We start from the raw sequence: 26,731 nt of genomic DNA, 5'->3' as shown, positions 1-26,731 counted from the left end.
TAATCTCATCTATCTGTGGTAGTAGTCAGAGCATCACAATTGACCTTGGCATCCACCCACTAAAGTGTGGGTGAAAAAAAAAAACAGTCGTTATTCTCATTTACAGATCATCAACCAGTAATCTCTGCAAGCCAGCGTGCGCAATGTGAATGGCACTTGATGATGTAGGCTCAATGTTGTCTCTGGCCAAGCGCAGATATGAGGAATGGTTACTTGGGTGAGGCACTTAAGGGTGCCAATGCCTGTGAGTCACATTCCCATATGAGTCAACACCTTCAGGTTAGAAAACACTTGATGGAAAATATAACTTTAAAACAGCATCAAATTTTAATTCAGTGTTTTTCAAAGTGGGCATTTAAGGATGAGTTTTCCTGATCATGTGATTAAAAACTGAAAAGTCAAGTAACTTTCACTTATACAGCTCTTCAATATTATTAAGATATTGTGAGATTTCAGATACACTATCACGTGAAGCTCATTGACTGTTGCATGAATAAATTGGTCGTTCTTGAGCAAAAGTCAGTGCCTGAGACTCAATGCAGATACATAGCAGGTATTACACTCACATCAAGTGGAACAAAAAAAGAAAATATAACTTCTTGGAGACAGAATTGCTGTGCAATGCTCGTTTGAAGGGAAAGTCAGGAGAAAAAAATAGGTAGGTTTCTTTTTTTTTTGCTGATGCGAATACTTGTGGTATGTATTTAGGGATTTTCCTGCCATTTTCTCTGAGAGTGTGATTGTATTTTGTAAGTTTGATTTAGGGCTACTAAGGACAGTGTCACCTTTATGATTTTTCATCCTTGTGATTTTGTGCCAGGTTTTGTGGCAGGGCTAAGGTTATCCACATTTATAATTGTAAAATGTATTTTATCATTTTAACATTCCCTATTCATCTTTAGTCAGGAACAATGGTTTGTAGAAAAGTTAGTGAGCTGACAGACATTTTGGACAAAGTCAATTGTTTGGCTAGCATGTGTGTTTAAAAATAATGAGATAACTGGGAGAGTCCCTGTGATTGCCTCCCAAGGGGTTGAAGGCACATACAGGTCAACTCATTGTACTGTTTATTGGTTTCCATCAAGCGGCATCATTATGCATTATTTAACCGGTAACTTGGATCTCTTTTATATTGTTTCATGCTGTAACCTACTGTGTAGGTCTCAGGTAACTGGTGGCAACCCCCAAGCGCACTTAAACAGGTTTGTTGAACTAGCCCGTTTTCAGCCCCTGTGTCGTCCCTGTGAATCTGGGGTTTGCTGGAAAAAAGAGACATGGTTTTTAATCAACACTTTTTGTCTTGCACTCATTAAGACAATTCGCAAGAAAATACCAATGTCAGGGGAAACAACATAATTATATTGTATGAGAAGAGAGTGCTGATTGGCTGGCAAGTGGACTATGATTGGTAGATGTGTTGCCCCCCCATTGAGAATACATCAGTTGATGGTGACTGACAGTTAACTGCCAAGCATGGTTTGAAATTTAAACCAGGCAGCTTGGCTCTGATTGGTCAAGACAATGCCCTGAGGAATGAACCAGCGAATGGCTGTCACTTACTCTGTTTATGAAACAGGCACAATGTTGTTTCTCCTGACATTGGTATTTTCTTGCAAATTATCCTGATGAGTCCAAGACGAAAAGCTTCAACAAAAAAGTTTCTTTTTTCAGCAATACTCAAGTTCTGCACTACCAAACGACTATTTGAATCTGGGAAGTTGACTTTGGGTTTCCACTGGTTGTACAAGACCCACACATCAGGAGCTGATGATAATGGTACAACACAACTCTAACTACAAAGTAACGCAAGAGATGAACACAAAGTTGACAATCAGAATCAGGTAGAATGCAATATGAAAATGAAACTAGTATCATGTCCCTAAGACATGAAAGAGATCATAGACTGTTTAAATCAAACCTTATCTTTTTGCTTATTGAAAAAGCGGACCTTACTGAACCAAAAGATGGCAAGTCACATGATTCACAAGTTGGCTACAGTTTCTGGAAATTTCCAATAGCAGTTACAGGACAAAAGCTCAACCCTCATCTTGTGGAATCTCACGCTTCTCATTGTGAGGACACATTACAATCGACAAAACCAATGACCAGCAGATGACCTGTCTCCCCAGCTTGGATCTATAACAAAGAGAGAGCCATTGAAACTCATTATACCTGCAGAGGTGCTAAAAGTCTTCATCTATCTCCCAAGGTAAACAATGGATTTTGACAAGAGGCATAGAAACTGCTTTTTAGCCTGTAACTGACTCAGGCGTTTGATACAGTGCCACACAACAGACTTGTGAGGAAGGCTATAGGTCATGGAATAAAAGGGACAGTAGCAACATGGATACAAAATTGGCTGAGGGATAGGAAACAGGGAGTAATGGTTATGGGTATTTCTCGGGCTGGAAGAAGGTTTGTAGTGGAGTTCGGCAGGAATTGGCATTGGGACCCTTGCTCTTCCTGATGTATATAAATAATCTAGATCTTGATGTGCAAGGGACAATTTCAAAGTTTGCGGACAACACAAAACTGTGAACTGTGAGAAGTGTAAACTGTGAGGAGGACAGTGTAAAACTTCAAAAGGACATTGACAGATTGGTGGAGTGGGCAGATAGGTGGCAGATGAAGTTCAATGCAGAGAAGTGTGAGGTGATGCATTTTGGTACAAAGAACATGGGGAGATGGTATAAAATAAAGGATACTATTCTAAAGGGTGTGCAGGAGCAGAAAAACCTGGGTGCATATGTACATAAGTCATTAAAGGTGGTAGGACAGATAGAGAGAGCTGTTTCTAAAGCATACTGTATTCTAGGCTTCATTAATAGGAGCATAAAGTACAAGAGCAGGGAGGTTATGATGAACTTTATATAAGACACTGGTTAGACCTCAGCTGGAGTACTGTGTACAGTTCTGGGCACCACACTATAGGAAGCATGTGAACGCATTGGAGAAGGTGCAGAAGAGATTTACGGGAATGGTTCCAGGGATGAGACACTTTAGTTTTGAGGGAAAATTGGAGAAGTTGGGATTGTTTTCCTTGGAGAGGAGAAGGCTAAGAGGAGACTTGATAGAAGTTTTCAAAATCATGAGGGGTCTGGACAGAGTAGATAGGGAGAAACTGGTCACACTCGTAAATGGATTGAGAACCAGAGGGCACAGTTTTTAAGTGTTTTGCAAAAGAAGCAAATGCAGGGTGAGAAAAAACTTGTTCACACAGCGAGTAGTTAGGGTTTGGAATGCGCTGCCTGGAAGTGTGGTGGGGGCAGGTTCAATTGAGGCATTCAAGAGGGCATCGGATGACTATCTAAATATAAGCAATGTGCAGGGTTACAGGGAAAAGGCAGGAGACTGGTACTAAGTTAAAATGCTCAGAGAGGCGGTGCAGACATGATGGGCTGAATGTCTTCCTTCTATCGTGTGACAAGTCTGTGATTCTGTGATTAATTGGCTACACTGCAGGACCTAAGCTTCTGGCTTTTTCAAAGATTTAATGTTACAGTTCTAGACTCGCACCTCAGTTTGCTGTTTAAACTCCAGCCTGCAAACATCAGAGCAGGACTTCAGACTGACCATCGGCCTGCAGCAAGTCTCGAGGTCCTCGAAGTCTGTTTTTACTGAAGATTCCTGCCATCACCTGCTGAGCAGGCCAAGTCTCTGAATACCTCATCCCGTTGCATCGCCATCAACTTTAAAGGAATTCTGCAAACTCCTGCTTCAGCTAGCTGAACCCACCTGATCTGTCATTTCTCTGTGAAGGAACCCTCCCTGGACTCTGACTTTCTGGATTCTGGCAATCATATGAACATTTATCCATATCACTGGTGCTTTTTCTTTTAAGTTATTCATAGTTGTGAAAACTCCTCTTTTGTATCTTCTTATTGTGTGCTTGCATGAAGTTGTGACCATTCCCCAGGTTTGAATGTGTGAATAAACTATACTTCCGATTTAACCGTAAAGTCAGTTTGCTGCGAGTCACTTTAAAAATTGAGCTCACAAACAGGGAGTTTGTGGAAACACACCACAGCCTATTTCAAAAATTAAAACAACTCTGCTCACGGACAGACCGTGAGAAAATAAAGGAGTTCAATTTGGCCTCTCTCCCCTGTCCGTAACACTAGCCAATCACGCAGGAAGATCACGTCTCAGAGGATGTCTGACACAAGTTCAGTTCTAGTTGGAGAGGAGAGGCCTGTTTGCTGAGGCCTATTTTTGGTGAGACCTACTGCATCCTAAACTCTCTGCTATATCTGCTGAATTCAAGCGGGACTTAACATTTAAGTCAAAGCCAAAGCCTTGATTGCTAAACAGTGTGCTCAACTTAATTAAATATGTAAAGCGGCTACATTCATCGCCCTGTCATGTTGTGTCCTTCAAGATCAGGCACCAGCGTATAATCCTTGGCCAGAAACATACAAAAGACCACTACTACCTTGATACTAAGTTTAACAAAAGATTCGATGAAAGGAAGCTTCTCACAAGCTCTACAGCCAAATAGAAAACAGAGTCATTGTGAAAGAAGCACCAGCCAAGGACAAACTAATTTGAAAAAGCTGCCTTGAAGTTTGGGTAAGCAACTTGTGCCCTCACATATCACTAAATAACATTCCAGGTTCCTTCTGCAGGTGACACGTTTATGTTAAAATAATTTGATTAATTGTCAAATCATTTGCAAACAAACTGATGAAAGAAAACCGGAAAATGTCTGAAATGCCAGCCAATCAGCTTTCAACACTCCCTCCTCAAAAAAGAGCAGCCCTTGACTCTTCTGTCCCTGCAAATTACTGACCCTTCTCCAACCTCATTCACCTCTCCAGGCCTGAACGTATAGTCACTTCCCAGGTCTATACCCATCATTCCGAGAACTCCATTTTTGAACAGGTTTCCATCCCTGCCACAGTACCAAAATAACTCTTATCAAAGCTACAAATTGTGATTGCGACAAAGGTAAACCATCTCTCCTCAAGCCTTCTTGAACTGTCTTATAGCCTTTGACATGGTTAACCACTCCTCCTCCAATGCCTCTCCACCATTGGGTGGGACTGTGTTGCAATTCAGGTAGCTAGGCAGTAAAGGATGGAACTAGAGCCTAGTCTTTAGTACACTTCCAAGCCTTTATTTACAGAGGCATATGTTACGTATTGTGCACTCAAGATACATTCACTATGCTTTGCCTGCTTCTATGGGCACAGTGAAGCCCCCTAGTTAACGCCCACCGCCTGAATGCAATTAAACAACCAATTAATATAAAATGAACAGACTGCACTTGCCTGGTTCCATTCTTACCTATCCAGTTCTAGCCAGAAAATCACTTGCCATCACTTTTCTTCCCATCACCTCTGGTGTCTTCCAAGGATCTATCCTTAGTCTCCTCCTGTTTCTTATCTATATGCTGTTCCTCAGCAAAATTATCTAAGAGCACAGTACCGGTTTTCACATGTATTCTGGTGACACCCAGTTCTGGTGACCACCATCTCTCTGAAACCCTAAATTATCAGACCGCTTGTCCAACATCCAGGACTGAATGAGCAGAAATTCCCTCTACTTAAATGTTGGGAAGACCAAAGCCATTGCCTGCAGTTCCTGCCACAAACTGCATTTCTCTAGCCACCCACTCTGTGCCTCCCCTGGCAACTGTCTGAGGCTGAACCAGTTAGTAACTTTGATGTCATATTTGACCCCGAGATGAGTTTCCAACCACATCTTTGTGACATCATTAAGTCTGCCTCCGTCCTCCTGAAACTTTGCCTGACCCCACTCCTACCTCATCTATGCCATTGTTACCTCTAGGCTTGACTATTACTGTGCAATCCTGACTGACCTCCCACATTCTAACCACCGTAATCTTGAGGTCATCCAAAGCTTTGCTGGCTGTATCCTAATTTACGCCCAGTACCATTCATCTATCATACCTCACTGACCTACGTTGCCTCCTGGTTAAGTAACACCTCAATTTTAAAATTCTCATCTTTGTTGTTCCAAAGTTCAAAATGCTCCATGGCCTTGCCTCTCACCATCTCTGCAATCTCCTCCAGCCCTACAACCTTCCGAGGTTACTGTACTCCTCTTACTGCAGCCTCTTTACCATCTGGCTTTAATCACCATTGGCAGCCGTGCCTCCAGCTGCCAAATCCCTAAGCTCTGGAATTCTTTCCCTCAACCTTTCTGCCTCTCTTCCTCCTTTTAGGTGCCCCTTAAAATGGACCTTTTTGACCAAGCTTTTGGTCATTGGCCCAAGGAACTCCTTATGTGGCTCAGTGTCAAATGTTGTTTGATAACACTCCTACGAAGCACATTAGGGCATATTACTATGTTAAAGGCACTATATAAATACAAATTATTGTTGTTCAAGATTCCAATTAGCCTGCTGTGTATTTCCAGAAACTACAGGGTATTTCAGACCTCCAGAACTTTCAGTTTTTCTTTTCATCTCTAGACAGATGAATTGTTGCGTACAATCCTACAAATGTGTTTCTCTAGTTCACACGTTTAGTGCCATATTTTCAGCACTAGATCATCTTGTTATGTTGCCCAAGGATAATTCTGACACTTGACTTGCTAAAAGATGTTCTCTCCTCACCTTAATCATCTGAGAGAGATCGCCTGCATCTGCTAATTCCAGAACAATGTTCAGCTCATTGTCTTCAATAAATGAGTCCAAATACTTAATTATGTTGGGGTGATTCAATTGCTGCAGGATAAAGAAAGAGCAATAAATGACTGTTGTAGTAAAATGGCTTCATGATAATGATTCCATCTTGTCTCTTCAATTAACATTATTTTTGATGGCTTTGATTCAATTTTTAAGAAAATGTCACATAGAATCCATTACCCAAACACGATTAGATGCTATTGGGAATATTTTTAGCATTACGTACAAGAGAACAAATTATTAACAAAAGAGGTAATAGAGTTGCCTCATTAAAAAGTATCTTTAATACGCAAAGAATCAGCATTGGCTATATTTTAAAGAGGGAAAACTAATTACAAGGGGTTGCCCATGGTTGTCATCTTTTTCACAAGAATACAAGATGTATGCTATTGAAAACTTTTAAAAACTGTACTGTAAAGAAGGATGAAAATCCTCATCAGTTCTATCTATGAATACAGTACAGTTGGAGTATTACCTCTCTCCTGCTTTCTACCTCTCCTCATGAGTGCACTTACGAAGGTCATGGAGCTCATTTGCGATCTTTAATTTTAACATTCTTTCATTCACTTCAGTCTATTTCTGCAGTTGTTTTAACAGTGAGGAGCAGGAGACGTGGACACCAAGTTCAGCAATGTGAGGGAGCTGAGTTAACGTGGGAAGAGATCCAATCATTAACCCAAAGTGCTTCTACAATCATAACCTTTCTACTGTGCTTGTGTTAATTAACCCCTCTCAGTCAAGACCTAAACGTTAATTTCAGTGAGATTGTTGAGCGCTGTATAACAAACCCCAATCAGCTGTCTTCTCCCCATCCTACATGAGGCATGTTGAGGTATTCATGCCACAAGTGTTCTCTATGTAGGGTTAAAGTAGCACGGTAAATAGCAACTCACCTCACAAGGGTGTGCATTTAAATGGAAGGTGATGCTCAATTTAGGCAATTTATTGGAATGCGTGCAATCAGGGCAAAGAGGTTATTTGAAACATCCCAAAATAGTGTGATTCACTAATAATCATTTAATCCTAAATGCCATCTTGTATGTCGGGATTAATGCCTGCCACCCAGTGCCCCAGTAAAAAGACCAGGATTCATTGTTTGGGCAAAAATAATTCAAAATATGTCATAAAGGATATTCAATGATGATTTTATTTTAAATAACTGGTGGAATTCCACCTCTAAGATTAATTGAATCTGGTTCTTATTAACAAGAGAAACAATTTTACAATGATATGTGCAAAGAAAGGGTAATGTTGAAAAAAGAGACATTTTTTGTTGAAGCTTTTTATCTTGCACTCATCAGGACAATTCGCAAGAAAATACCAATGACAGGGGAAATGACATATTTATACTGCATGAGAAGAGAGTACTGATTGGTTGTCAAGTGGACTCTGATCGGTAGAGGCGTTGCCATGGAGAATGCGCCAGTTGATGGTGACTGACAGTTAACTGCCAAGCATTGTTTGAAATTTAAACCAGGCAGCTTGACTCTGATTAGTCAAGACATTGCACTGGGAAATGAACCAGTGAATGGCTGTCACTTATTTTGCTTAGCTGAAACAGGCACAATGTGTGTACATGTTCTTTCTGTCTACAAAGAACAGGGCCCTGTGTATTAATATAAGCATCATGCAGTACACACAATTACAGGGCACTGCAAGCCCGATTGACAATGTTAAATTGGTTGTCAGCATAATTCTTAGCACACTGAGGTTTATTTAGCAAATGTAGTCCAATTGCTGAATCACATCTAATGTTGTGTTTTGAGACAGAAAGAGCAGAAAGACAGGATAGAAAAGACTCCACTTGCCAACCAATCAGCACTCTCTTCTCATACAGTATAAATATGTTGTTTCCTCTGACATTTTAAAAAATATTTGCTGATAGGGTGTGGGCATCACTGGCAAGGCCAGCATTTATTGCCCAGCCCTAATTCAGAGGACATTTAGGAGTCAACCACATTGCTGTGGGTCTGGGGTCACATATAGGCCAGACCAGGTAAGGACAGCAGATTTCCTTTCCTAAAGGACATTAGCAAACCAGGTAGGTTTTTTTTTACAACATTCAGCATTGTTTCATGGTCATCATCAGACTTCTAATCCCAGGCTTTTATTGAATTCAAATTTCACCATTTGCCGTGGTGGGATTCAAAGCCAGATCTCCAGAGCATTACCCTGGGATCTGGAATACTAGTCCAGTGACAATACCGCTACACCACCACCTCCCTTGGCATTTTCTTGCGAATTGTCCTGATGAGTGCAAGACAGAAAGCTTTAACAAAAATATCTCTTTTTTTCAGTAATACTCAAGTTCTGTCCTACCAAATGACTAAAAGGTAATGTCTGGAAAACAAAATTTGGAAATAAAATTACATTCATATTATGAGGATCGAACAAAGTCCATGATACAGTAAGTTATATAAAGTCTATTGGAGAAGGTAAAAAACATTTTTGTAACAAAGGGCTTGCTGGTCTCTTTCTCCTTTAAGCTATCTGGTTGAGAACAACAATTTATACACCAGTTTCATCTCATGCTTGCCAACAGATGTTACATGCTTAAGAATAAAGAAAGAATTTGTACTTTTATAGTAATGTCTCTCAGAAACATCCTAAAGTGCATCACAAACTTAAAAGAATCTTAAAAGAGGTCATGGCACAGATAGTAGATGCATTGGTTATAATCTTCCAAAATTCTTTAGATTCTGGAAAGGTCCCAGCGTATTGGAAAGTAGCTGATGTAACACTTTATTCAAGAAAGGAGGGAGGCAGAAAGCAGGAAACAATAGGCCAGTTAACCTAACATCTGCATTGGGAAAGTGCTAGAATCCATTATTAAGGAGGTTATAGCAGGATACTTAGAAAATCACAATGTGATGCAGACAGAGCCAACATGGCTTTGTGAAAGGGAAATTGTGATTAACTCATCTCTGAGAGTTTCTTGATAAAGTAACATTCAAGGAGAATAAAGGGGAACCTGTGGATGTGGTGTACTTGGATTTCCAAAAGGCATTTGATAAGGTGCCACATCAAAGGTTACTACACAAAATAAGAGCACATAGTGTAGAGGGTAACATATTGGCATGGATAAAGGATTGGTTAGCTAACAGGAAGCAGACAGTAGGGATGAATGGGTCTTTATCGGATTGGCAAACTGTAACTAGTGGAGTGCCGCGGGGATCAGTGCTGGGTCCCCAACTATTTACAATCTATATCAATGACTTGGATGAAGGGACTGAATGTATGGTTGCTAAATTTGCTGATGACATCAAGATAGTTAGGAAAGTAAGTTGACAAGAGGAGGCAGAGAGTCTGCAAAGGGATATAGGCAGGTTAAGTGAGTGGGCAAAAATCTGGCAAGTGGAGTATAACATTGGGAAATGTGAACATGCCCATTTTGTCAGGAAGAATAGAAAAGCAGTATACTATTTAAATGGAGAGGGCTTGCAGAACTCAGTGGTACAGAGGGATCTGGGCGTCCTGGTACATGAATCACAAAAAGTTAGTATGCAGGTACAGCAAGATTAGGAAGACAAATGGAATGTTGGCATTCATCGCAAGAGAAATGGAATATAAAAGTAAGGAAGTTTTACTGCAGCTGTATCGAGCCTTGGTGAGACCACATCTGGAATACCATGCACAGTTTTGGTCTCCTTATTTGAAAAAAAGATAAAATTGCTTTAGAAGCAGTTCAGAGAAGCTTCACATGACTCATTCCTGGGATTAAGGGCTTACCTGATGAATAAAGATTGGACAGGTTGGGCCTTCACCCATTGGAGTTTGGAAGAACGAGAGCTGGTCTTATTGAAACATATAAGATCCTTAGGGACTGGATAGGGTGGCTATCAGGAGGATGGTTCCTCTTGCGAGGGAGACTAGAACTTGGGGCATAGTTTGAGAATAACAGCTCTCCTTTTTAAGACAGAGATAAGGAGAATTTTTTCTCTCAGATGGTCATTAGAGTGTGGAATTCTCTTCCCCAAAAAGTAGTGGAGACTGAGTCTTTAAATTTATTGAAGGCTGAGTTAGATAGATTTTTGTTAGACAAGGGAGACAAGGGTTATTGGGGGGGGGGGCGGGGGAGGTGCAGACAGGAAAATGGAGCTGAGGCCACAACCAGTTCAACCATGACCTTATTGAAGGGCTGAATGGCCGACTCCTGCTCCTAAATCCTATATTCAAATGTACAAACAATGGAGATGATGTTGCTGCACCTGATGTTAATGGAACAGTAATGGCCTCAATGCCAATTGGTTTATCTCTCCAGTAACTCCAATGATGCAGCCAGTGCCATTTTGAAAGGAGCCCACACCACAAATTGCTGAAAGTACCTGCCTGTTTCAAGTGGTGGGCGCCTTTTACAATGCAAATCAGAGTCAGAGAAGCTTCACACAAGTATCTAGCTAGATCTGCCTTAAAAATATTCAAAGACTCTCCTTCCACCACCTTTTGAGGAAGAAAGTTCCAAAGACTCATAACCCTCTGAGAGAAAAAAATTCTCCTCATCTCTGTCTTAAATGAGTGACCCTTTATTTTTAAACAGTGACCCCCCTAGTTCTAGATTCTCCCACGAGAGGAAACATCCTCTCCGCATCCACCCTGTCAAGACCCCTCAGGATCTTAAAGCTGTCAATTAAGTTGCCTCTTACTCTTCTAAATTCCAGTGGGTACAAGCCTAACCTGTCCAGCCTTTCCTCATAAGACAACCCGCTCATTCCTGGTATTAGTCTAGTAAACTGTCTCTGAACTGCTTCTAACGCATTTACATCCTTCTTTAAATAAGGGGACCAGTACTGTACATAATACTCCAGATGTGGTCTCACCAATGCCCTGTATAACTGAAGCATAACCTCCCTACTTTTGTAATCAATTCCCCCCCACAATAAATGATAACATTCTATTAGTTTTCCTAACTACCTGCTGCACCTGCACACTAACCTTTTGTGATTCATGCACTAGGACACCCAGATCCCTCTGAATCTCAGAGATCTGCAATCTCTCACCGTTTGGATAATAAGCTTCCTTAAACATGATTTCCCTTTTACAAAACCATGTTGACTCTGCCTGCTGTGATGGACAAGCCTGATCGGCAGGTACACCCTGACAGTCGGGTGTCCAAAAGTCAAAATCGGTCCACTGAGCTATTTGGAAGGCCAGTCGCTGTTGTTTTACATCGGGGCCATTTGTCCCGATATAATCCCATGGGCAACCATGGGAATAAGCAGGAATTTGTGTCCTCAATTTAATTTTATGTCTTCATTTCAGCTCACCGGTTTTCATATCACAGGCTTAAACCAGCAATGGTTCGTAACACACAAACAACATTCTGTTTAAAAAGTGATAAAATAAAGATGAATTCTATACTTTGCAATGGTTTTTTTGGTAAATACAGTGATTAAATGATGAATGCATCTTGCCTATATTGGTCACTATTTAATTATAGATCAGTACATAACTGAAAAGATCAAACATAAATAATTCAGTTATCGGCTGTTACTTTTAATAACTGCCTTATTTCATTCAAAATCAGAATTAAGTGCAAGAAAACATAATTACATGTGAATCAGTGGAATGCTTGGAATATGGCCACAGAATGAAGCCCTTTTCAATCTTGTGACAGGCAAATATAAATTAGAAATGTTTAATCTAGCATAACAAAAAGAAAACTCTAGGCGGCCTTCTATTGTAACACGTAAAGATGACATTTCAGGAAAAAAACAGCGTAAGAGCATTAAACAACATAAATCAGTCTGAAAGATGCATCCAATCGGAGGGAAGGGCACTGTGCAGTAGACCCAGCCATAGGCAGCTCATTGCTTCTGGATCAGAAGCTTCACTTTCACTCATCTGACCACTGATTTGAGCACTGATTTGTCCAGAAGTGATTATTAGCTTTCTTGTGAAGATTTGAAAGGGCTCCGCTATGAACATTTCCTGAAGAATAAAAACCCCAGCCTAAGTGAACTTAGTTAAACAAAATAAATCAATCCTTCTAATGAATGCATGAATTAGTTGCAACCAGAGAAGACGAATTGCCTGGACAATGTCCAGCTCTTGTGATTTCTCTTTGTTTAGGCAGAATTGTCCGGTCCCGTTGGTGTCAGGTGTCATGGCGGGGGTGGGGGTGGGGTGGGGGGCAATTCGGGGTGAGGGGGGGGGAAATCGGCTTCACGCCAGCGTGAAAGCACAGCGGGATCATCTGGCGATGCCCGACATGGTGGAACACCAGTCCCGCTGGAGGCCGGCGTGAACCCGATTTGCATCCCGCTTATGGGATGCAGAGTCAGGCCCGACCAGAATCGGACCCCCACCCCCACCCCCACCCCGATTTACTGTCCCACCGGCAGGAAAACACACCGGCTCAGAACACGTCTGGACAAGTGCGATGTGCAGAAGTCGGGATTTACCGTCAGGGCCCTGCTCAGATCGCAGACGTCTGGGGAGCAGAAGATGCTGGGGCCCTACAGCTGCCGGACCCCGGAGGAACACGTGCATCGCCTGGTGGGTGGATTCTCAGAGACATGGCGCCGTCGCAAAGCAACTCACGGAAGGTGGGAGGTCCCCGTTGACCCTTCAAGTCTGTTTTGGAACATCACAGTCTTGGCCGTGGTCTGCATAGGATGATCAGCAAGAGGAGGGTAGAGGAAGGTTCAGCCGTGACTGGGAGAGGAAGGTGTAGTTGAGGGGGGGGAGTGGGGTGGGGGGGTGTAGTTGGGAGGTGGTCGGGGGGGGAAACAAAGGTGTGGGTGGGGTGAGGTTGGCAGGGAGGAGGAGGGTGTAATAGGGGAGAATGCAGCAAGTGGGAGGTAAGGTGTAAGGGGTGAGAAAGGTGTAAGGGAAAGTGTTCAGAGGGGGGAAGGTGTCTGGGGGAGGGAGGGTGTTCGGAGGGGGGAAGGTGTCTGGGGGAAGGAGGGGGTTTGGAGGGGGGGAAGGTGTCTGAGGGAAGGAGGGAGTTTGGAGGGGAGAAGGTGTCTGGGGGAAGGAGGGAGTTTGGAGGGGGAAGGTGTTTGGGTGGGGGGGAGTGGAATTTGGAGGGGGAAGGTGTTTGGGTGGGGGGGAGTGGAATTTGGAGGGGGAAGGTGTTTGGGTGGGGGGAGTGGAATTTGGAGGGGGAAGGTGTTTGGGTGGGGGGGGAGTGGAGTTCAGAGGGGAGAAGGTGCCTGTTTGGGGGGTTGGGGGGGTGGATTTGGAAGGGGGGAAGGTGTTCAGGGGGAAGCAGGTGTCGGGGGGAGTAGGTGTCGGGGGGGGGGGTTAGTAAAGGGGGTAAGTCCAGGTGAACAGGTGAACATGCACCTTCCCTACTTTCCTGGGAATCCAACCCCATCCACATTGACCACCCCGACCTCCTCCTTCCCACCCCCAGGGTCCGCTTCTGCCTCAGATCCCCACCAACCACTCACACCATCCCTTCTACCGCTACCGATGCACCCTCACCCTCCCACCCTACCAGCTCCCTCTGCCCCCCCTCACATTCACCATTCCCTCCTATCATGCCCACCCTCGATTCACTCCCCAGGAGGCCGTCATTGACCCTGCAGACCCCTCCCTTGCACGTTCGCCTGGAAAGACAAGGGTTCAGGTCGGTAGGTGACAGTGGAGAGGTGAAAGGTGATGCCAGAGGGGTCGACAGTGATGGGGGAGATGACATGTGTGACTGGGGGAGGGGAAGGGAGGAGGAGTTGACAATATACTTGACCACAACCATGGCTGTCGAAATTGAAAGTGACCCTCGTGTTCGACAAGCATAAGAGCTGCCTGGGAGTGTGGTCAGTGGGTGGACGGAGACACAGGTCGGCTCAGATGGACAACTGAAAGAGACCCCCAGCAGGCAGCACTGAAAATGCTCAGGACAGTGAGATGAGGGGGATGGATGAAGGCTCTTTGTGTGTGGGACAGTGCTTGCACGAGGCTCCGAAAGGCCCTGCCACACACACACACGTGTCCCCCCTGAATCACTCATGGTCTGGCTGCACGCAGCTGAACTGCTAGTGGGGGCGGATGCAGGGGGAGGACTCATGAAGCCTGTCAGTGAAGCTGAAGGACAACATTACACATTATTCAGTGAAAGTGAATATATTTTCAGATTATAAAGTGACAAAATGTGTTCACCCATGCAACCACCTGTGATCAGAATTTCTTAACTTTTCTAGGCCTATCACTTCCTCTAGGTGCTGCCCTGACATATGCAGCAGGGGTGGAGACAGACTGTGCAATGATTGGCTCTGTTGCCTCTGATGACTTTGGCATGTGTCCTCTGGAGAGCTGAGGCCTTGAGGGCCCCGGTTTGCTTTGTCTGTCCTCCTGTGGGCCAGCTGCTCCCTCTGCGGTGACTGAGGACGAGGTTGAGGGGGGTCACAGGCAAAGGGGACTCGGAGGGAGAGGACAGCCTCTTCGATTCCTGAATGGATGATCCAGGGATGTCCAGTTGCTGCTCCTCCCCCCTTCGGGTGCCCTGGGACCCTGACCTGACTCCGTGAGAGGAGGGAGCACCTGGAGGGGCGTCAAGATGCCCCGTTTCCCTCTCGCGTTGCCACTGCAAGAACTCAGCCATGGCCCCCGAGGTGCAGTGCAGGTCTGCGCACATCTCTGCATTCTGCTGGACCAGGGTCTCCATAGCATCCACCATCCTTCCCATGGAGACCTCCATACGCGCACATTTGGGCACCACTTCATCAGAGAGCAGGAGGACTCACTCCTTTGACTCACATGCCACTCTGTTGAGGGCTTCCAACAGATCTGTGTGATGTTCCCCAACCTTCTGCTGACTCTCCATGATGAGTTGGAAGGCTGACTCCAGAGGTTCTTCATCAGACTTGGAGCTCACAGATGCCTCTTCCCCAGCAGTTCTCAGAGTACCCCCTCCTGCTGTGTCCGTGCGGTGACCAACAGATTGAGAACCCGAGCCTGCTCTAGATCTAAGTCCCACTGAGGTGTGTGTCTCTGAGCTGGTGCAGGGTGTGGGTAAGCGCTGTGATGGGTCTTCCAGGCTGCTTATTTCCAGCTCTTCAATGGAGGAGGTGTCCTCTTGGCTGGAGGTGAGGACCTGGATGGAGCTGAGGGACTGTCTGGCTGAGGGTGTTGGTCACTTGGCAGAGTTCCCTGTGAACCAAAGTAGAGATAATGAGTGCATGGCAGCAGGGTCCAAAGCAGGAGAGAGAGACACTCACAGTTACATTGCGAGAGGGATGATGTGTGTAGGATCCTCACGTGGGTGTTCGCTGCTGACCTCACCATCACCACAGGCACAGTCCACATCCTCACCAGTCAGCGCGATGGCACACTCCTCAAAGTGAGTGAGGGGCCTAATGTGGGCCACTCCACCCCTGTGTCTGGGACCTCTCCCTGCTGTTGTGAGCCAGCTTCTCCTGCATGGAAACAGATGGAGAGAGTGTGAGCAGGACACATGGCACTGGGTGGAATGTTTGTGTGGTGAGCAGAGCCATGGATGGGATGAGGTTGCTAGCTCTTGAGGATATGAGCCTGATGGAGATGTGAGGGTGTGTGTGAGAGTTAGTGGTGTTGTCCCTTGAGGTGTGAGATCCCTGTGGATGTGTGATGGGTTTGTGAGTGTGTGAGTTGAGAGCGATGAGGTGGTTGACTTACCCTGGCATAACGGATAAAAGCGTTCATCCTCTCCCTGCACTGGACGGCTGACCTCCTCAGTGCTCTGGTGGCACTGACCACCACTGCCACCACCTCCCAGGCCGGATTGGTGACTCTGGTGGAATTGCTGCAGGCAGAGTGGGGGTAGAGGACCTCCACCATGTCCAGCAGATGCCCCAGAGAGGCGTCACTAAATTTGGGGGCTGTCATCTTCTTTGCTTTCAGGGCCATCTGTTGCCTGGAGCAGTCCTGGTCTGTAGACATGAAGTAGGTTGGTATTGCAGAGAATTGCAAGGATGTCTGCCATGGAGATAATGGCCATCTTCATTGAGCTTCAAGCATCGCTCTCAAATGACACCATGCAGGCCATGATCACAGACCTGCAGGAGATGTCTTCCACCTTAAACCAGGTGACAAATACCATATCCCTGACCTTACAATGTTTCACTGATCTCCACCAAGTTGGCCTGAAGCTGAGTGGTAGGAGTGATGTGGCAGAGGTCCAGAAGAGGGATGGTGGGAAAAGAGGACATAGGCATATGAACTCCATTCAAAGTGTTTCCACTTCTCACCCTCTGCCACCCCCAACACCCACATCCACTTCAGCCCAGTACCCAACATGCTCCTGATGGTCAAGTCTTCCCTCGCACGGGTGGTGCAGCCTATGGCTGGGCCCTCAGGGGCTCTAAAACCCAGAGGGTGTAAGCCAAAAATATCGCAGTAGTCAGGGCAGGAATATGAGCCTGTCACTACTTCTGCCAAAGTCAGTCGAATGCAGTGTGTTCGGTGAGGTGGATACTGAGACAGATTGCATAAGGATTGGGGTGAGTGGCAACAGTGGGGCAGTAAATAAAGTGCATATAAGATGAAGCCGGACGCTACTAAAAGTTGAGCGGGTGTGAGGAGTGATGTGATGAAGAACATTTAGCAGGATAGAACGGAAATGGGGGGGAGCTTGAATCATAGGATGTAATTGAATCAGCAAACATGCTCATTATTTTATCACCTGGTTAGGTCTTCCTACACTCCAACGAAGACCGGGAAACAATGCCTCTGCTGCTCACCTCCAGCCTTGTCTTCTTGGCAAAACTCACAGGTTTCTTACTCCTAATTAACAAGGAAAATGATTTCCCTCCTGTTCCCCGCCTGCGCCCAACAGTCATTGTCGCGCTGAGCCATTGAACATGGGGCCTACCCTCGTTCTATGTTCACCATCCTGAACACCTCCAATCTCTGTTTGTGCACCATCCTTTTAAGTACGACTCAGATTGTGTCACGCGAGTGTGTCTCATGCCTGCTGCACAGCTTGGAGGTGCCAAACCCACAGGGCAAATCATTTGATTTGAGTGAAAGTTGCCGATTCCAACTCGCTGGATTGACTTCCAGGTTTCACCCACCCAATTCCACCCCACTGCTCTGAAGTCACCTTCAGATTAACACTGGCACCATGGGGCAGGATTTAATGCCCTCCCCCGTAGCGGGTTTGGTGGTGGAGGCATTTAAAGAGGTGGGAGGGTGGCTGGTGAGGAGCCCTGCACCTTCCCACCTCCCCTCCGATTAGGTGAGTGGGAGGAAGGCCAGTGAACAGCTCTTCCTGTCCTTCCACTGATTGAGACCCTTAGGTGGGCAATTAATGCCCACTCAAGGGCCTCATCCTAACGCTGCTGGTATCAACCCAGAAGTGGGTGAGAGGTTCACCATTCGGGGACCATGACAAGCAAGCCCGCGGGGGTTGCTAGCGGTCTCTCATTCAATCAAGGAACCCACCTCACCCTCCCCTTGCTGCAGACCCCCTCCCCCACCCCATGAACCCACCCCTCCTTCTGCCAACACTCACCTGCGCCTCGGATACAGCAACGATCCTAGGCCTTGGGTGAGTGTCGTACCAGCAACAGCAACTGCCTCCCCAGTGGCACTGCCATTCAATAGAGCTGCCGGCCTCTGATTCGCCAGCAGCTCTTGGCAGGTGGGACCTTCTCCCGCCGCTCCCAGGGTCTCTGATCCCGGGGAAGGCCCACCGCTGTCCGGTTAAGTGCTGTAGCGGCAGTTCTTCCCGCAAAGAGGCACCGTGGGGTTCCTGCCAGTTCTCCTTCCAGCCAATGGGCTGGACCCCCATTGCCTCCATTAAACCAGCCCATAGTTTCTGTCAAAAGCCACCTTAGTAAAGAAAGCGCTGAGGGCGTTGAGAGAGCTCTGGTCACTCCACGGGCTCTAGAACACTAACTGCCAAGCTCTCTACCTGTGAAATGCTACCAGTTGCCACCTCAAGTGTCCTGGTTACCGGCCCTTTGTATAAAACAGTCTAACATTGAGATCCTCCCAGCTATCGCTTTGGGAATCCCACAAAGCAGCATTCTACCCGTAAAACACAGTAGCATTGAACTGCTCCCCGCTAGGATTCCTGAAATCAATTGCTAGCTTTATGCATTTTAAAAAGGAAGCATTCATTTTTGTGATACATGTTCCCCTCAAAGATGAAACCTTTAAGCCCAAATATCCAGACACAGAACAGATGGAGAGTGCAGCGGGCTTAACATATTACCGATGTCTAACTAGGGAGATGACTATGCTGAGAATATCTTACGCTGTTACCAGCAGTAACAACAGAACCAGTGTGCCTGTGAGTCCCAGTCAGTTTAATGAGTTTAAACTTGACAGCCTTGATAGAAACATTTCTGATTGAAAATGACCATGATTAAACTGCTATAAAAAAAAAGCATGATTGAAAAAGCTGCTTCAGACTCCCAGTCTGCCAACATATGGGCTCCTGCCAAGCAGCCAGTTTGTTTATATCAGGAATTTCTGGCTTTGAAACCAAGAAATTCCTGAGGACAATACTCCTTTTATATCCCTTTATACAAGAAATCAAAATTAAACTCAGATGGCATTGATCTTAACAGATTTGGCCGCATTTATTTTGGGCAGCACTTTTATCCCTGAACCAGTGGGTGCCAGTCACTTTGTAATTGGAGGCTGGTACCTCACATTGGCAAGTACCCTGGGCATGAGATGAGCAGAGACTCAACTCGACAAGGTTTTACTGAGACCAGCTGGTGTGATGTGGGTTTACTGTTTCAGTTTGTCTCTGTGCCTTGGTGAATAGGCTGGAGTTTTACTAATTCTCAGAAAATCAGCCCGGCAGCAGGGACTTTACGCTATCCATATTTGCGCAAGCAAATCATTTAGAATGTTACTAAGAGGTGGGGCAGACACCGAGGGCATATGGGACAGGTCCATTTCATGGAAGGAGAGATAGACCATTGTAACAGGAGATATGATGGGCAGAATGGAATACATTCAGTTGTTGGTCCAGTGCTACTCGGGCGATATCTACCGACACAAGTCCCATGTTCTGATTAAAATGGAAATGCTTCAGCAGATGTAATTTATCCAGGATCGATTAGATTTTGGAGGTCAGATCTCTTAAAATGAGAGCTAGACTGTTCAGGAGTGATGTCAGAAAGCATTTCTTTACACTAAAGGTAGTGGATATCTGGAATTCTGTCCCCAAAAAGCTACTGAGGCTGGGGACATCTGAAAATTTCAAAGCTTTTTTTGTTAAGCCAGCTATTATGGAGTACTGTAGCAAGGGACGTGGCTGAAATTAAGATACAAACCAACCATATTCTAACTGAATGGTGGAACAGGTTTGAGGGGCTGAATGGCCTAATCCTGTTCTGCTGTTTCTAGTTTTTAACGTTCAATTTCACCACCATCATAAGGAGTAGCTGGAGCATCAGTCGGTTGAGACTTGACTGAATCAAGTCATTGCGGGAGGACAAATGACAAGATTCACAGGTAGAATCATAGAATGGCCACAGCACAGAACAAGGCTACTTGGTCCATCGCATCCATGGCAACTCTCTGCAGGAACAACTCACCTCGTCCCACTCCTCCAACCTTTCCCTATATTATTTTCCTTCAGCTAATTATCCAGTTTCATTTTGAGAGCCATGATTGACTCTGCCTCCACCATACTCTTAGGCAGTGCATTCCCGATCCTAACCACACGCTGTGTTGAAAAGTTTCCCTCTAAAACACTTCTTAAAAAACACATTAGATCACTTCAGCTAATCCTGTTACAGTTACTACGACAAATGGTAGGGAGGAGGATTTATATTAAGTCTGTAAAGCTTAGCTGTGTAATCCAAATATGCATGTTGCTATTCATTTTTCAAATATTTAATATCTAGGCCTATAATGTACAGAACAACGTCTACAAGGTTACAGATATAACCATAAATAAAGGTAGAAACTAGCCCTGGATCATGAGAAGAAGAGCGGGTCAGGAGGAGATAATAGACATCTAATCATATAATTTTTGGCTTTTGAGGGGCATGGACAGGGTGGATAGGGAGCAGCTGTTCCCCTTAGTTGAAGGGTCAGTCACGAGGGAACATAAGTTCAAGGTGAGGGGCAGGAGGTTTAGGGAGGGTGTGAGGAAAACCTTTTTTACCCAGAGGGTGGTGACGGTCTGGAATGCGCTGCCTGGGAGGGTGGTGGAGGCGGGTTGCCTCACATCCTTTAAAAAGTACCTGGATGAGTACTTGGCACATCATAACATTGAAGGCCATGGGCCAAGTGCTGGTAAATGGGATTAGGTAGGTAGGTCAGGTGTTTCTCAGGTGTCGGTGCAGACTCGATGGGCCGAAGGGCCTCTCCTGCACTGTGTGATTCTGTGATTTTGTGATACTATAACTTGCAGTGATTTTAAACTGTCAGGGTTTGGAAGCAGTATTCACAATGACATTGGATTTGTAGACAAATCCAATGGTCACTTTATTAATAAATTGCATATATAGAAATGTGCCTGCATTTCCATTCCTCAAATTAAAAAGCTAGTCAGGCAGTTAAATGTTTAATGCAACGATCTGCATGGAGCGCCAAACGATCTGACCCTGATGGTCAGGTGCTTTGATAGAGAAAAAAGAAAGATTAAAATGTGAAAAATTACCTTTGAAATGGCAGGTGTGATTTGGTGCACAATGGGTTAAAGTAAAGCAATTCAACCCAAGGGACCCGGCCTTGAATCCTGTCCACAGGATAAAGGTTTCTTTGATTATAAAGAGTTTGGACACCACAATGTCAGCCCCTAGTGGGCACAACTTAGCATATTAATCTCATGATTGGAATTTAAAATCAATAATTTAAGGTCAACAGTTGGATAGTGCATGTTATAACCAGTGAATATATTTTATTTTGAATTCTGTGGATTACATTACAGTTTAAAATGCCAATTGCTTTTAAAAATGTTTCAAGATGGGCCCATTTGCCAGTGCATTTTTACTGAGCTTTGACTAATGACACATTAATGGCATTCTGGAGGACCCCAAAAAAAAAATGTCATTTCTGGAATCCTAGGAATCCATTTTTTATATTCTTTCACGAGATGTGGGCATTGCTGACTAGACCAGCATTTCTTGCCCATCCCCAATTGCCCTTGAGGAGGTGTTGATGAGCTGCAGTCCACCTGGTGTAGGTACACCCATAGTGCTGCTAGGAAGGGAGTTCCAGGGTTTTGACCCAGCAACAGTGAAGGGACAGTGATATAGTTCCAAGTCAGGGTGGCATGTGGCTTGGAGGGGATCTTGCAGGTGGTAATGTCCCTATGTGTCTGCTGCCCTTGTCCTTCCAGGTGGTAGAGGTCGCAGGTTTGGAAGGTGCTGTTGAAGGAGCTTTGAGGAGTTGCTGCAGTGAATCTTGTAGATGATACACACGGGTGCTACTGTGCGTCACTGGTGGAGGGAGTGAATGTTGAAGATGGTGGATGGGGTGCCAGTCAAGAGGGCTGCTTTGTCCTGAATGGTGTTGAACTTCTTGAGTGTTGTTGGAACTGCACTTATCCAGGCAAGTGGAGAGTATTCCATCACACTTCTGACTTGTGCACTGTAGATGGTGGACAGGCTTTGGGGAGTCAGGAGGTGAGTTACTCGTCACAGAATTCCCAGCCTCTGACCTGCTCTTGTAGCCACAGTATTTATATAGCTAGTGCAGTTCAGTTTCTGGTCAATGGTAACCCCTAGGATGTTGATAGTGGGGGATTCAGCGATGGTAATGCCATTGAATGTCAAGGGGAGATGGTTGGATTCTCTCTTATTAGAGGTGGTCATTGCCTGGGATTTGTGTTACTTGCCACTTGTCAGGCCAAGATTGTGACAGTTATAGATTGTAACAATTATGTCAGATAAAACTGTGTCGTTTGATTCAGTCAGGGGGTGAGAAATTCACTGGTCAGAAATTTAATGAATGCATTCCATATTGAGGATAAATACATTCAAGGAGAGGCAGAGGACAGGAATTGCATGCCCCTCAGAAACCCATTCAATTCAACATATCTATATTTTGCTTTTAAAAAGCATGATATCCCTCCAGGTAAGCCTGTTCCACTAAATGTATCTTTATACCAGAAGTCCCTAGGCCCTAAGCTCTGGAATTGCCTATACCCTGAAACCTCTCTACCTCTTTCACTTCCTTTAAGACACACCTTAAAACCTACCTTTCCTTATCCTAATATGCCCTTATGTAGGCGGGTGACAAACTTTGCTTGTTGGTGCATCTTCATCCAAGTTTTGCATGACTTGCAAGTCCGATTGACAGAAAAACAGGAAATAATGATCCTGTTTTCACTTTTGAAATTTCAAATGTGTTATTTGTTCATTTAAAGAAATTGGTTTATTTATCAGAATTCAGAATGTTGATGGTGGGTGATCCAGCAGTGGCAATGCCACTGAATGTCAAGTGGATGGTTAGGTTTTCAATTCTTGGAGATGGTCATTCTCGGAGATGGCACTTGTGCAGCACAAATGTTACTTGCCATTTCTCAGCCCAGGCCTAAATATTGTTCAGTCTTGTTGCATATGGATATGCATTTCTGCTTCGGTGTCTCAGGAGTTGCAAATGGTACTGAACACTCCACAATGAACATCCCCATCTCTGACCTCATGGTGGAGGGAAGGTCATTGATGAAGCAGCTTGAAACAGTTGAAGGGGGAAATGTCAGAATAGGGAACAATTTTTTTGTTAGGATCTTAGAAGGGATCAGAAGACATTTGCCAAGGAGTGTGACAGACTGGGTAAAATTGAAAGGAAATTAAACCCAAGATGCATGCATGAATCTATAAGCAAATGACAGGACAGCCCGTCGCTGACATTCTGTGAGATGGCTGATGAAGTAGATGTACATGAGGTGGTTGCCCTCTGTGCCAATCCATGGTGCCATCTCCATGGGTCAGTTTACAGCTTGCCTGCAAGATGTGAAGCTAAGTGTCAGGCCACCACTGACCATTGGATGTGTCAGTCCTGGGCTGCAAGCGAGCCACAGGTGGTTTGATGCCTCATCCAGAGCAGGGCACTTTATAAAAGTGCAGCATTCTGCTACTGTGAATTTTTAGTCCGGACTATGAATTTAAGACGCTGGAACAGGACTTCAACCCACAAGCCTCTGACTCAGAGGAGTTTGCTCCCATTGAGTGAAGCTTGATAAGGTCTGACTCATTATGTATCATTCTCTCTCTGAGTGAAAGTGCCATTCGCAGTGGGCAAGCCTTAGGTATAAGATGATTCATGAGTCAACCATACACTCATAGGGAGCTGAAATTGATAAGCATTGCACCAGTTTCTTCAACTGTGAAATAGGCACAAGGCGTACCAACTTAACAGTGGGACTGCCTGTGTCGAATCTGCACAGGTACTGATCCCATAAACACGTAAACTAGGTGCTTAGCACTTCTTAAAGGACCCCATCAAAATGTTTTTCAGACCAGCCCGTTCAGGATTCCTCAGCAGCCCCAACGATTACCAACAAAAGATAAAAGAAAATCTTAAACTAACCCATCCCGTGGAACCAAGAGAAGCAGGAACGCATCCACCTTGAGTTGCTTTTCACTTTATTTATATCTGCTTCTGCTCCCCATCCCCCCCCCACCCCCCACCCCACCCCCCGCCTTGGTCGTGGATGAAACATTTTTGAGGTCCAGTTGAGGCTAAAATTGATATTTGTCCTCCTGTGGAACCACTTTCCTTTAAATGTGTCTATCCCTTTAATTTCCACTTACAGCATTGGGCATGCTCCTCACACAAGAGCAAAGCTGCCGAATAATTATTGGAATAACCCTGAAGTTTGGAATTCAGGTGATTGCTCCGTTGCCTTAAAACCCTCCAGGATGACAACACAAAATCCTCAATTGGAAAATCTCAGGCCCACACTCTTCCTGCCAGTGGATACCTTGCATTTATGGCAAAATTGGCATGTGCACAGTTTGTCATGCTCGACACCAAATATAAGCACTGATGTAAAGGGGCCCTAAAGGTTGAAAAGCCCCCTGTTGCTCCCATCCTCTGGTCATTTGACTATCCTTCCCCACATTCGTTGCTTTGCATTTGATCGGTTTATTCACTGAAGCCACCCCCCCCAGCCTCTTTATTAATTGACTACTGTCTGTTACTTGGATCACTGGTTGCTGCAAGGAAACTGGCCTTCTTTAGAAATGAGCAGCTATACAATGAGTTTCAGAAATCTTCATCTGGATCCGCCAATGCTCTGACACGGTGGGGTAGTTCCACACACCCCTGCATGTAATAGCTGCGCCGTACAGAGGACAGACACCTATCTGCTTCATGTATATAGCCCCAACCTGAAGAATTGGGTTGTTTCCAGAGGCGCAATTGGCCAATGGGCACAAGGCCTCATCTGCCATTGATATGGCAGTGCCACAACTTGCAGCCATTTGGGCTGGAATTTTCCATCACCCCCTGGGGGCAGGTTTCCCTGAGGCAGGGCTGGTAAGCCATTCAAATCACCCATTCACACTGGCGGCACTGGAAGATCCCACTGGCATGAGGGGCTGGGAAAATTCTGGCCTTGGACTCTGGGTTATCACCTGCTCCTGGGTAGTCAACAGCCCATTAGAAACCAAAGCAGGTGTTTGCTGCTGACAGCACACATTGGTATCTTTCATGCCAATGAGCAGGCTGGTCACTCAGACAAGCAATGTGGCATTTACCTCCATAGTAAATATGGAATTTCATTGCCATTGAGAACCTTCAACAGCCAGAAATTGAAATCATGACTTGTGAAACATGCACAAAATTGTGGTGTAAATGAGGAATATAAAATGAATATATGATTCCAACAATAATGACAGTATCATAAAGGCAAAATACTGCAGATGCCGGAAAACTGAAACAAAAACAAACATTGCTGGAAAAACTCAGCAGGTCTGACAGTATCTGTGGAGAGAAAGACAGAGCTAACGTTTCGAGTCGGTATGACTCTTCTTCAGAGCTAAAGGGCAGTAGAAATATGGTGAAATATATACTGTTTAAGGGGGGGGTGAGACAGATGAATCTGGATAGAAGGCCAGCGATAGGTGGAGGCAAAGGAGAGATCGCGAAAGATGTCATAAATAAAAGGTCAAAGGGGTGTTGATGGTGGTGACACTGGCTAAAGGAGGTGCTAATGGTGACATTAAGAGTAGAAAGCAGAATGAGCCTGTGACAGACAGCCCTAGTGGGGGTGGGGTGGGGGGAGGGGATGGTATGGGGAAAATAGATCAAAATAGGCTAAAAGGTGGGGATAAAACATTGAATGGAAATAAATTTTAAAAATAATAATAGAAAGAGGTGGAGAAAAAAATGTATATATAAAATTAAAAAGTAAATATTTGAAAAAATGGGATCAAAAAGGGGGTGGGGATGGAGGAGAAAGTTCATGGTCTGAAATTGTTGAACTCAATGTTAAGTCCGGAAGGCTGTAAAGTGCCTAGTCGGAAGATGAGGTGCTGTTCCTCCAGTTTGCGTTGGGCTTCACTGGAACATTGCAGCAGGCCAAGGACGGACATGTGGGCATGAGAGCAGGGTGGAGTGTTAAAATGGCAAGCGACAGGAAGGTCTGGGTCATGCTTGCGGACAGACAGAAGGTGTTCTGCAAAGCGGTCACCCAGTCTGCGTTTGGTCTCTCCAATGTAGAGGAAACCGCATTGGGAGCAGCGAATGCAGTAGACTAAATTGAGGGAAGTGCAAGTGAAATGCTGCTTCACTTGAAAGGAGTGTTTGGGCCCTTGGACGGTGAGGAGAGGGGAAGTAAAGGGGAAGGTTTTGCCCCTTTGGAATGTTGACAGTGGGGTCGAAGGGAAGATGTGTTTGGTGATGGCATCATGCTGGAGTTGGCGGAAATGGCGGAGGATGATCCTTTGAATGCGGAGGCTGGTGGGGTGAAAAGTGAGGACAAGGGGGACCCTATCATGTTTCTGGGAGGGAGAGGAAGGTGTGAGGGCGGATGCGCGGGAGATGGGTCGGATACGGTTGAGGGCCCTGTCAACCACTGTGGGTGGAAAACCCCGGTTAAGGAAGAAAGAAGACATGTCAGAAGCACTGTTTTGGAAAGTGGCATCATCAGAACAGATGCGACGGAGGTAAAGGAACTGAGAGAATGGGATTGAGTCCTTACAGGAAGCGGGGTGTGAGGAGCTGTAGTCGAGGTAG

The 26,731-nt window shown here is 45.1% G+C and overlaps 1 protein-coding gene across 9 annotated transcripts in view; it reads right to left on the bottom strand.

Annotated features, from left to right (window-relative positions):
- The window catches only part of LOC144685413 (serine/threonine-protein kinase Nek6-like), a 344,126-nt gene that overhangs the window by 106,797 nt on the left and 210,598 nt on the right, over positions 1-26,731 (bottom strand). For all 9 annotated transcript variants that reach the window (XR_013577721.1, XM_078549868.1, XM_078549866.1 and 6 more), the window contains exon 5: positions 6,581-6,691. Coding sequence is in view for 8 of the 9 variants with exons in the window: in XM_078549868.1 (XP_078405994.1) it covers positions 6,581-6,691 (111 nt within the window). In the remaining variant the exon portion in view is untranslated. The remainder of the gene's footprint in view (positions 1-6,580; positions 6,692-26,731) is intronic.

Source organism: Cetorhinus maximus, chromosome 10 (assembly GCF_964194155.1).
Source record: "Cetorhinus maximus chromosome 10, sCetMax3.hap1.1, whole genome shotgun sequence".
In the NCBI taxonomy this organism is placed as follows: domain Eukaryota; kingdom Metazoa; phylum Chordata; class Chondrichthyes; order Lamniformes; family Cetorhinidae; genus Cetorhinus; species Cetorhinus maximus.
The sequence above is the reverse complement of the archived record's forward strand: the minus strand, read 5'-3'. Positions and strand labels throughout refer to the sequence as shown.